This window comes from Mercenaria mercenaria, chromosome 4 (genome assembly GCF_021730395.1).
Source record: "Mercenaria mercenaria strain notata chromosome 4, MADL_Memer_1, whole genome shotgun sequence".
NCBI lineage: Eukaryota > Metazoa > Mollusca > Bivalvia > Venerida > Veneridae > Mercenaria > Mercenaria mercenaria.
In genome coordinates, this window is record NC_069364.1 from 24,559,996 (window position 1) to 24,573,101 (window position 13,106).

Genomic DNA, 13,106 nt, shown 5'->3' on the forward strand with positions numbered 1-13,106 from the left:
TGTTACTCCATAGAAAGCATCAAAACATGTAGCCAGTTTTTGATATAAATCATGTTGTTTTATAGATTCATATAGAAGTATTATTTATGTAAAAAACATTATGTTAGCTTTTTATATTGTAAAATTCGTGTTGTCATGTTACAGAAAATGAAAACATTTAAATAAATTTCTTTTCTTTTGAAAATTTGAATCCCGCCAAACATTGAAATCTGAAAATTATTTCATAAACGAGCTTTCCCACAAACACACGTGTACATAATAGTTTTCCTCCAGAAAAACGAAACTTGTGTGAAGATACATGTATTCCCATTTTGACTGATTTTTCATGTCCATATAACGGTACTTTTGTTTAACTTTCATGCCTAGAAGTTTACACTTTAAAACATGATAAAATAAAGTAATAAACTAAGCAATACTGTATTTGTCAGGCAATGGCAAAGAAAACCCCGAGCAATTTAACAAACATAAAAAACATACCTGTTACTAAAACACGCACATACATGTTTTATTAACTGGTCTTGATCCAAGGTTTTTCATAGAAATCAAAGAAAGAAAGAATCTATTGAATTATGAATCAAGTTTCTGATTTTTTTTTTCTGATCAGCATTGGTGTATGTGTATCATAGAGATCCTAACTCATTTTTTAAACAATTAGCTCTGATTCATCCTGTCTACTTATTTATAGTGTCTAAGTTACTTGATTATACATAAATCAAATATGCCATTCAAATATGTGTTTGTACATACTGTACAATTTATCATGAAATCAAATTTATCGTGTAAACTAAAGTCTTTAGCTGTAAAGATGGCTGTTCTTCATGCTTTCCACGAACAAAACCGTGACAAAAAATGTAGGTCGTACTAAAGAGATAATCCTGCCGTGCAAACTCATGAAAAGCGTGCCAGTTTTTGTTTTCAAGCTTGGATTTCATTTCTATTTTTTAAAATAGACATGATATTGCGCGTCTGTTAATTTCACCCTTTCTTTGCACATCGTGGAAACTATGCTGTGTCTTTTGTTTAAATAAATGTACACATCCCCTCCCCCTCTTACCAGCTTTCAGTGAGCGCCTAACTTGCAAATTACACTATTTCATTAGAAAATTATTCTTTGAAGTAGTTTTTCTCCTGTCCTCGTATGTATTATTCAATATTTCAATATTTCATATTTCAAAGATATCTAGCTTTCAGTCGGAAATTACGTAATTTATGTTGATTCGTATTGTTCTCATAAACAGTTTGGTGAAAAATCAAAGCTCTGTTCTATTCTGTTATTTTCATTTTTTTTTGACTAATAAGACAATTATGAACGTTATTATTTCAAAAGACTACAATGAATCGTACGTCAGTTGTTGATGTATGCAGTTCCGTAGATTAACACGGTTCAAGTTACATCAGAACTTTAAGAAATCCAGAAGTTTTTTATTTCTGGATATACTTTGAAGTAAAATGGAAGCAAGAAGCCTTTACCCTATTACACTTAAAGTTATATTATTGTATTGTTTATAAAGTCAAGAATACCTACATATGTGATAATAAATTGTCATGCTTTGTAAAATATGATTTATTTGCCTCTAAAGTAAGAGAAATTTAAAAGTTTACTGTTTTTCACTATATGTTCAATATAAGCGATGGTGATACTTTTAAAACAATGTTGGAAGCAAGAAGATGTTCAGTTAGAATAAATATTTTCACATCAAATTGAAGAGAAGAAATTGAAGTTTACTGTCATATCTAATAGAATATTCACAAACCAATAGAAATATTTGAAATTAATCATTAAAAATAAATTTCCTATATAATCTATTGCTCGATGTAATATCTATAGGGAAACCAATATTGATTATCGGATAAGTTTCAAGGGAGACAACCTACTTTGATTTGCCAGTCAAATATAATAAAAGCTGGGGATAACGCTTGTGTTTCAGTAGCAGTCTTAACTGACCATTATCGAACTTGTCCGATACCTTGTAGTCATATACATGTACATTTTGTACAAGTTTCCAGAATATTACTCAAGAAATTGTGACCGATGTAAACGTTTACACTCAAGAGCTATAACTCTGCTGAAACAAATATGTCTATTATTTTTCTGGTCCGAGACTACACGTGAGCTCTGTGTATAGCTATTTTGACATATTCAAGATCCATAACTCTAATGTTACTAAAGTTTTTTGTTCATTATCAAAACTGATTAACATCTTGTGACTGTATTCATTTTTTGAAAACTTTCAGGAATGTTGAAAGTGAAATTGTCGATTGACGGATGAGCATAAACCAAAAACTAGTTCCCAAACCTAGGGTTTTCCACCAGTATGATACTAAAATAAATTCAATGGAAAGTACACGGAATCTTTCTTCAAAAGTGACAGTATCATCTACCTGCGTAAGTACAGTTGTATCCCTCTATGCATGCCGTTTGTTTACAGGAACCCGCGGGACAGATATATCCGGATGAACAGGAATTCCCACTTATACCATCAGTCGGCGTTGCACTCTCCGCACCCTCAATACAATAATAACCTGAAAAGGAAGATGTTTATTTTGTGTTTTATTAACTACTAGTATTTGTCGAGAAGGCGTTTCGGCAGCGAGAAAATACAATAACTCGAAATAAAAAAGAGGCACAAAAGTGGTACAAAATATCAGACACAAAAATATTCTTCTACTGTGTTGGTGCCATTTGAATGTCATGTTTTTGAGTGAAATTTGTCAGGTTGTCAAGCTATTTAGTGTTGGCGAAAAGCCGTCACAAAAGCTCGATAGGTAAGCCATGTGACGAAATGGTGTATTGGCGAGATGAAGACATGACAACAGGACAAAAAGGCCAACTAAACGAGACAGTTTACCGCCATCATGACAGCTCGACAAATAAACCCTCTGACTGTCTTGTACTTGGAGAAATTTGTCGAGTTTGTTTCATATTTTCTTCCCACCATCGCGACCTGGCAGAGATTAGCCACTATCTATTTCAGTTTTAACAATATGTTGTCATATTATAATTACCTTCATTACAGTCTCCTGTCGGTGAAGAGAGTGCATTCATGTCGCAATACTTTCCACATGGACATAGATGGCAGTCTGTAATGCTGGTTCCAAGCGTGTCTGCTCTGTATGTCCCTGGTGGACACGGAACCTGGGTAGGGAGGCTTGAGCCAGTTGGACAATAATAACCTGCGAGGCACGCATAATCTTCGTATGTCCATGTATTGGGCGGGCAGAAATACCCAGCTGGGCACAAAACGCATGCCTGCTGCGTGAGATTGTAGTATGATCCCGCAGCACAAGACGGTGCAGCAGCTAGTCGTGCATTCAGAAACATAAAAAACATAGGTGTATTTCTTTTTGCTGAAATAAAGCTCTTCAAACAAATCAAGGTTTCGTTAATTTTTTGGACTTGAAGTAAAATCATCTTGTTATAACAAAATGAGATTGCTCTACTGGAAAAAGTAACAGAAAGTTATTTGATATGCTACGTAACGAGTTCCGTACAAATGTGATTTTGGTATGAAACGGTAGGTTGATTACGCTACGGTCGTAGCATATCATTGTCGCACACCACGGTATGGTACTATGCCCGACACTTTGTATCGCGGCTAGCGACAACACAACACGGTAGCCCCAACAGGATTACTTACCTTATATATGAAAAATTACCATAGGAATTTGTAAAAATAACCAACCCATGCAGGATTTTGATTTTTGAAAATCGTTATGACACATTGTTTACGAGAATATTTTGTAAACATAATTACGTTGATAAATTAATACCAAAGACTGCTTTTACACGACTGCAAATTCAAGCAATTTGTTTAAGGGGGAATGGTACTTTGTCAAAATTTAAGATTTGCTAATAGTCTTATATACCTAAATAAACTTGAAGATATTTCCAATTTATTTCATCATCTTTTAGAGCAATATACATGAGTATAACGTTACCATGACGTTGCAAACATGACCCGTTTTCGCGCTTTTTACGTCCGTGCATGGTAGCGCTAAATTGGTATAAAACTCAATACTACAAACGTACTGGTGCCGCCAATGCATTAAATTATATATCAAACGACAGAATACGGAAATTCCAAAGTGATCATTACCATGAAAGACATTTTATATCTGAATTTTTGAAAGAGGTGCGAAAACAGACTTTTGTTTGTTTTAGAAAATTCCGGAAGAAAATCGCTTCTGATCCATTTTTTAAAAATTGACCCGTGGAATTTTTGCCAAATTTTTATAATTAGGTAAAAATTCATTATATTGTTAATACTTGTGCAAAATTAGAAAAAAAAAAGATCACGGAAACGTTTTTATAGTTTAACCGTTTGAATTTGATTACGGCAACGCATGAAGTACGTCGCTTACGACATGACGTAAACATAACTGAAATACTGTTGAAAAACGGCGTTAAACCCAAAACAAACAAACAAACAAACAAACACACAAACAAACAAACAAGCAAACATGTGTAAATTTTACATTTGATTTAATAGATAATGATGTTAAGGTGAAATGCGCTTAAGCTGAAGTTATTGGGTTCCGTTTATTTTTTTTTTTATAAAAAATCAGCATATTCCTCCCGTAATGTGTTTTGTACGGTGGCACAGAGGTGACATATGTGTTTTTATACTAGTACGTGCGCACGTTATAACTTACATGCGCGAACATATCAGTATAAAAAACATCACCGCACATAAAGTAGAAAATAAAAACATCTACACACGTATAACTTATTGCGTGTGCACGTAATAGCTAATACGTGCACAAGTATTAGTTTAAAAAAAACGAACGTATTGGTATAAAAAACATCTGCACACGTATAACTTGTTGCGTACGTAATAGCACGTAACAGCTAATACGTGCGCACGTATTAATATAAAAAACATCACCGCATGTACTGGTATAAAAAAACACCAGCATACATATCAATAGAAAAAAAGAGAAAAAAAACAAACATCTGTATAATTTATTACGTGCACACGTATTAGTTTGAAAAACATCAGCTCACATGCAAGTTTAAAAAAAACAAGCAAGTTTAATGCACGTATTGGTATAAAAAAACATCTACGTACATATAAAGTAATACGTGCGCTGATGCTTTTTTTGTATTAGTACGTGTGCACGTATTAGTTATTACGTGCACACGTATTAATATAAAAACATCTATGTCACCTCTGTGCCACCGCAGTTTTGTACTCCTTTGTATTTCTGCTTTTTTTTCTTTGCAAACCTTCAAACACGACCATTGATGTCCAATTTTGATGAACCATGATTTCGCGTCTGTCAAACTGTTTTTATTAGTAAACCGTACTATTCAGTCAACAAGTACTGATTTGTATAATAATGTGAATAAAAAGTCTGTTTTAATGTTGTCTCATGTGAAACCCAAACGATAGAATTTGACAAAAAAAAATGAAAAAATAAAAATGAAAAACAAAAAACAAACAAACAAACTAACTAACATTATAATGAAAACTTATTTGAGCCACGTCATTAGGAAACCAACATAGTGGGTTTGCGGCCAGCATGAATCCAGACCAGTCTGGTCAGGATCCATACTGTTCGCTTTTAAAGTCTAGTGCAATTAGAGAAACCGTTAGCGAACAGCATGGATCCTGACCAGACTGCGCGGATGCGCAGGCTGGTCTGGATCCATGCTGGTCGCAAACCCACTATGTTGTTTTCTCATGGCGCGGCTCATTTCTATTTGTCGAGCGAAGGAATAAAATTATGGGTTCACTGAATTCATTTTCGCGTAAAATTACAGTACGCTACCCCTACCCCCATATCACAAGACAGCACAATTGAGCATTTTTTTTTCATGTATCTCCTCGTTTTAAGATAAACTCTACTATTTCATTTTTCTTACCATAATTAAATCAAAATTACCTTTAAAACTCGGTTACATTGGGCGATTTTTTTTCAGTGTTGAACTCAGATTTTAATGTTTAGTTTATATTCAATATATGAGAATGCGACAAAATCGACACCCATTACCGTTGCGCTGAATTACATTACTCTACCCCTACCCCCGATAAAAATGCATAGTTCAATGGATTTTCGTATGTCTCGAGATCAAGAGAAACTCATTTTAACCTATTTAAAGTAGTATATTTTTAAAAGAGTCTGTTAGAACTAAACAATGATTTTATTCAACATTAAGATTGAAATTATTTATCTCGCAAATAAAAATCTTTATTTTATGCTAACTAATGAAATACTGTATTCTATCAGTTAAATATTTTCATATTTCATCACTCACACTGTGAAAATATGAAATCTAAATTTTCACACTGTGAGAGATATAGCCCACCCCTCATTACATGTGTATGAATTTGAATTTTTTGCTTAAAACAGGATGAAAATGTAGTCGCATTTTGTTCTTATAGTTTATTTCTCGATTCAAATAGTTTACCTAAAGAATTTCAAACGTTATGCAGCAAAAAATAAAATAAAATGGAACTTTATGTTGTATGCGTCTTTTAACGTCACAGCACGCTGACGTCATGTCTGTTTACGCGTGTCTGTTTCCGCGCGAGATTAAAAATAGTTGCAAAATGCAAATCTCAACGTAATTGAACATAAATAAAAAGAAAATTGTTTGTTTTCGTGAATATGGAATATATCTCACCTCAAAGTGAGAAAATTTTCACATTTTCACTCGCGCTACGCGCTCGTGAAAATATTTGAAATTTTCTCACTTCTCAGTGAGATATATTCCATATTCACTCAAAACAAACAAATATCCTCTATTTATTCTAGTTATCTCAAACTTTAGATTTTAAAGAGTATCTGTATAGAATTCCATCATAGGCCGCTATTTCAATGACGTATAATTCATGCGTAATAAAATGGTTACACATGCATCTTATAGCACTGAGGCCTATATTATACACATATAACATAGATATTTTATTAGTTAATACTCATCTTAGAAAACGGATTCGAACGACAATCAGTCTTCAGAAAGTAATACTAGGTTATACAGATATAGTCAACCTCGGAACAATACGAAAAAAGTAAAACGTAAGTAAAAATAGAAAGTATTCATTTTAACGTAACACCGAACTCTGAAAAAAAAAATGCTAATAGCCGAAGTTAATACAACTTTAAAAAAGCCCTTATGTATATTTATAACATCAATAACCCTGGGGAAACAAAATATTTTTGTTATACAAAGGCTGTTGCTCTGGAAAGTTTAATTTATTCAGCTGCTTGCCTGGATAGAAACACCATCCTTTGCAACGAGGTTTTAGCTCTCCAGAGATGTGTGTAAAGAAAGTTTTTTTTATTTGTTTTGGGTTTTGTTTCTGTGTTACGGTTGAAAGTAAACCTAATCAGTGTTCTTGTATTCTGTATTCTCGACAAGTAACTTCCAGCTACACCCTAAATCAGAGATGAAAGGCGATTGATTTCGGACACCTACCTTCTATCAAACCATCACGCCTTACCCGGGGATCGAACTCACGATTCATAGATATGTGCTCCCTCTACTGAGCTAAGCGGGTGGTGTGAAAGAAAGGAAAACAGCGGTTGTGATTGAGACTTGCTGTAACTCAACATCGATTGAAGTTAAACATGTCTAAATCTATGTTGCCATTATCTATATGGGCGACTCAAAAATCGTAACTTTGCATGGAGGAGCGGCGGCTCAAACTTGCAACCACTGGTTTCGTATTTACGAAATATTACATTTTGTATGAGTACGTGAATATGTGTAAGTTTTGATTCTTTATTTTGATAAGCGTTTTCAAAAACAATTTAGCAGTACACTTATCGGAAGTTTATAAGGATACGCTCAATTATAAGGATGCGCTTACGCAGGGACAGTATTGTGAGCGACACCTCTCTTATATCATAATTGCGGGACTTAAAGAAGTTATGATTTATTTCAGATAGCGCCTGTGGTAAAAAATGTCAAATTTGTCTAACCAAATTCAGCCGTCACTGCGCGGAGCGGGCAATTAACCGGGTAACCACACGGACACTAATGTTATGGTCAGATGTTACTAGGCTGGAAATGTAAGAAACGAAATAATAAAATGTATGACCTTGGGATGTGTGTGCGTACGTGAGTGCGTGCGTCCGTTTTATTATCACTCCCAACACTCCCTTTCTTCAAAAACCTATTTTTTTAGCTTTCTGAATTGTCTGTATTTATCGCGATTCACTCTGACTTCAGTCTCCATTTTTTTTTAAATTCTCGTAACGGAACACGTCAGTGACACCATTGCCGACAGCATACGTTTTCCTAGAGAGCAGACGAGTTCGCAAAAACAATGCATTCAGGAGAGTGAATGAAGCGGGTATTTAAATGAAGATCAAGAACTTCAAGCATTCAAAAGATACACTCTTTTAAATGAAAAGATTTTGAAATACTGCATGTTTTTTTTTCGGTCAGGAAATGCCTAATATGTTTTAGATTGAAATATTCATTTTATGTCACATAATTGCTTGTTTATAGGTTTCCAAGTCGAATCCTGACAAGCCATTTAAAAATAAACAAATGTAACGTTACATAACGTTAATGCGTATTGTAACGACGCCGCAGTGGTTAAACTCAAACGGTTATAATATAAAAATTGTGACGTGAATTTTTTGTAATTTAGTACAAATATTAACAAACAAATAGATTTTCACATATGAAAATTTGGCAAATATTCCACTGGTCAATTTTTTACAAAATGGATCAGAAGCAATTTTTTTCCGGAATTTGCTAAAAAAACCCCCAACAAAAGTCTGTTTTAGCATCTCCTTCAAAATTCAGATAGAAAATGTCTTTCATGGTAATGTTCACTTTGGAATTGCCGTATTCTGTCGTTTGATATATAATTTAATGCATTGGCGCCACCAATACGTTTGTAGTATCGAGTTTAAGCGCTACCATGCACGGACGCAAAAAGCGCGAAAACGGGCCATGTCTGCGAAGACCAACATAGTGCGTTTGCGACCAGCATCCGCGCAGTCTGGTCAGGATCCATGCTCTTCGCTAATGGTTTCTCTCATTGCAATAGGCTTTGAAAGCGAACAGCATGGATCCTGACCAGACTGCGCGGATGCGCAGGCTGGTCTGGACCCATGCTGGTCGCAAACGCAGTATGTTGGTTTTCTCATGGCGCGACTCAAATACTTAGCTATTACCTGATGTACCATTACACTCCTGTTGTAGACCTTGTGTAATCCAACGAGTTGTTATGCCTAGTTTGTAGGTTGAAAAATCTATTACAATCGTGCAACTGAAATTCATACACATGTTTTGATGTAGTCCATGCACATTTGGACTTATATTTAAAAACATTGCATAGATGTCACTGACAATGACAAAATAAATATCCGTGGCAGTCAATCAAGTATTATCACCAGAATTAAAATAATATACTGTTTACCTGTTTTTCCTTTAATCAATTAAAAATATTAAGCACAATGATACATTTTTCAATGACCTTGGACATAAAAGAACACGTTTCCAGTACTAAAAATATAAAAGGTGTAGCAGGGAACTGACAAGGAGAGTAAAGTTAGTTGTTGGTGTCTGAAGTCAGCTGAATATTGAACCAATATCATGGAAAGATATAAGCCGCGCCATGAGAAAACCAACCTAGTGCATTTGCGACCAGACGTGACCAGACTGCGCGGATGCGCAGGCTGGTCTGGATCCATGCTGTTCGCTAACGGTTTCTTTACTTGCAGTAGGCTTTGAAAGCAAACTGCATGGATCTTGACCAGACTGCGCGGATGCGCAGGCTGGTCTGGATCCATGCTGGTCGCAAATGCACTATGTTAGTTGTCTCATGGCTCGGCTCAATTATCGGTTTGTCGATAATAGTCTGAAATACAATTTGTTTGCTGGACCTTTCGTACAGAAAATGTTAATACTAACTTGATCTTTACTTGCATCTGTGTGGACGTTACTCTACTACTACTTCTCCAAATGAGGTGTAAATCTGTTTTCAGTGTGTTCGATGCATGTGTTACTGAAGGGAACTAAAATACAGAAAGCAGAAGTAATAAAAATTCGACAATATGGTAAACTGATTTGAGCTGCACCATGAGAAAACTGACATAGTGCATTTGCGACCAGCATGGTTCCAGACCAGCCTGCGCATCCGCAACTTGTATGTCTTATGTGTTTCACATCTTTACTCAAGATTGGATAGATAAAATAGATATAGAATAAGATAGTCTATTCTACTGTAAAGTTCCAATTGCTATGATAATTATTTTTCTGCTTCGACTTTTCATCTCCAACATCTGGGAACCGTTTGATTTTTCTAGCAGTTTTGCCGTATTTGACCAACGTCACGTGACAGTCCTCATTCTTATTTCTTAAATTGGTTAACTGTATCAAACACTATTCTCATATATTTCAGTGAGCGTTCTATCAAAGTACGGCGATTTGAACTACTAGTTTCTTACGACAGCGCTATACATTTCAATGTATGAATTTACACTGCAGAATGTTATTTATCCCCCCACCAAAGGTGAAGGGGATATTAGAAATGCTCTCCGTCCGTGCGTCTGTCCGTCCGCCGTCCGTCCGTGCGTCGCAAACGATATGTGTCCGTTGAGTCATAACTATTATGCATATAGTACGTATGAGGGATTCTTCAAACTTCTTTACATGTTAGAACACATGGGAGGAAGTGCAGTGTGCAGAACAATAACTCTGACTTTGCCTATTTTTGAGGTTATTTCCCTTTATCTTATTTTCTTAAAAAAAATTGTCCGAGCATAACTCCAAAAGTACTCGAGGGATTTTCTTCAACTTCATACACTGTTAGAACATTTTGGGAGGAAGTGCAGTGCAAGAACAATAACTCTACTTGCCATTTTTTAGAGTTATTCCCTTTATCATATTTTCTTAAAACATTTTGTCCGGAGCATAACCCCAAAAGTACTGGAGGATTTTCTTCAAACTTCATACACTGATAGAACACATTGGGAGGAAGTGCAGTGTGCAAGAACAATAACTCTACCTTGACTATTTTTTTGAGTTTTTCCTCTTTATCTATTTTTCTTAAAGAAATTTGTCCGGAGCATATCTTCTTCATGCATTGAGGGATTCTGATATACTTGGCACAAATGTTTACCACCAATGTGCGAGAGTCTTCATACGCAAGAACTAGGTCCCATAGGTCCCCAAGGTCAAGGTCAACACTTAAGGTCAAAGGATACAAGAATAAAACCTTGTCCGGAGCATTCTCTTCATGCATTGAGGATTTTGATAAATTGGCACCAATGTTTACCACACGAGACTAAGTGTCATGCGCAAGATCCAGGTCACTAGGCATAGGTCAAGGTCACACTTAGAGGCAAAGGTCAGATACAAGAATGACTTTGTCCGAAGCATTTCTTCTTCATGCATGAGGGATTTTGATGTAACTTGCACAATTATACACCATCAGAGACGAAGTGTCATGCGCAGTTCCTTCTTTAGAATACTTCCTTGTTGTTACTTTAAATAGCTTTTATTGTAACTTTTTCATTACTAGTCGTAGGAAAATCGAGACACTTTTCTGTAGTACAACAAACATGCTAAATCCATTTTGAGGTGTATTTTGACCAGTTCTCTTCCTGATAAAGATTTTTGGTTGGACTTGCAATTTTTTTTTTTTTTTTGCTTATTTTATTTTTTTTTTTTAAAGATTAACTTCCCTTAGTTGTTACTAATAAATAACTTAATATTGTAACAATTTTATAATTGACCTAGGGAAAAAACAAGACCACTTTCTGTGGTACAGCATAGAATGTTACTCTCCAGTTTTATGTGTATTTTAATTAATTTTATTATGTATAAGGTATCTCTTACCTGGTAAGGATTTTTTTGTGGACTTTAAAAAACAAAAGACTTACAATGATTACTAACAAACCTACAAAATTAACATTCCATTTGCATATACAGTGCTAGAGTAAAGAAATTTGCTTTGACGGGCATATATTGTTACATTCTGGCACTCTGTTCCCTGTTAGTTCATTCCTTCTTTTTACAGTAGCCATATAGAAAACATCATAGTTATACTCTTCATGAAAATTAATAAAATTTAGCAGTAAACCACCTCACTACTGACTTATTCTTTCTTCCACATCTTAAAACCCCTGATGCGGACCACATCCTTCAATTATGATATGCCCGGTGGGGGGATTAGCCATGTCTGACATGGCTCTTGTTATTTTGGTAGAAGAAGGTACAAAGCTTATCGAAAGAGAGACATGGGCGGATCCAGCCAATTTTCTCAGAGGGGGTCCGACCGACCCCTCACTATGACAAACAAGTGTCTCTATACACTAACTAATTTGATGTATGTGTTATGTGGATGCTAGCCGTTTACAAGTAGGGCAGGACTGCTAAACATTTTTTGTTGAACAGGCTAAGTAGAAAAGTAGTTGACCAGCTAGGGGGTCCGGGGGCCTGGAAAATTTTGAAATTCAGCGCTTCATTTCCTGCATTCTGGGACATTTTAGGAGCATTTAAGAACACCTTTTCCACTGCAATCATATATACAATATACCCCTTATTTTCACCTTTTTATGAGCTCACCTGTTAAAATTTGGGAAAAATAATAAAATTAAGTTTTCTTTAAGGTAAAGTTCTTTATTTCTTTGAGATAATTAACATAAATATGAATTACACCGCTGTCGTATGTAGCAGCAGCCACATACACTTTGAATGCGGTTCTAATAATTGCCTTTTCGAAAAAACATTTTCTTTCCTTCTTCTCTTCTTCTTCTTTTTTTTTTTTAGATTTTTCGGGGGGGGGGGGGGGGGGGGGCCGGACCCCCGGACCCTGCCCCCTCTGGGTCCGCGCATGAGAGATCACTGATTCTGCTTGTTTACTCAAACTACAAATGGCGAGAAATAAATCAAGAGAAGTAATTCTTACTATCCGGGGTAAATTAATATTACATGTACCAACCTCAGAACAAACGTTATGGTATGGAACAGTTGCCGTCAGTGTACCCGCTTCATGCATTGATTCTGTAAGTATTCCACTCAGATTGGCTTTACACAGAAAACCTTTAAACCCTTGAAATGCTGCATTACCTTCAGCAGATATCCCTATGTCAACTGTAAAAAAGCTAATTGTTATATCCACTTGATTTGAAACATT

At 35.4% G+C, this 13,106-nt stretch overlaps 1 protein-coding gene across 3 annotated transcripts in view; it reads right to left on the minus strand.

Moving 5' to 3' along the window:
• Window positions 1–13,106, minus strand: part of LOC123551213 (sushi, von Willebrand factor type A, EGF and pentraxin domain-containing protein 1-like) — a 30,695-nt gene that overhangs the window by 14,778 nt on the left and 2,811 nt on the right. For all 3 annotated transcript variants that reach the window (XM_053540775.1, XM_053540774.1, XM_053540776.1), the window contains 5 exons: window positions 12,912–13,063; window positions 9,878–9,981; window positions 9,139–9,233; window positions 3,007–3,300; window positions 2,383–2,523 (listed from right to left, as the gene is read on the minus strand). In XM_053540775.1, coding sequence (XP_053396750.1) covers window positions 2,383–2,523; window positions 3,007–3,300; window positions 9,139–9,233; window positions 9,878–9,981; window positions 12,912–13,063 — 786 coding nt within the window. The remainder of the gene's footprint in view (window positions 1–2,382; window positions 2,524–3,006; window positions 3,301–9,138; window positions 9,234–9,877; window positions 9,982–12,911; window positions 13,064–13,106) is intronic.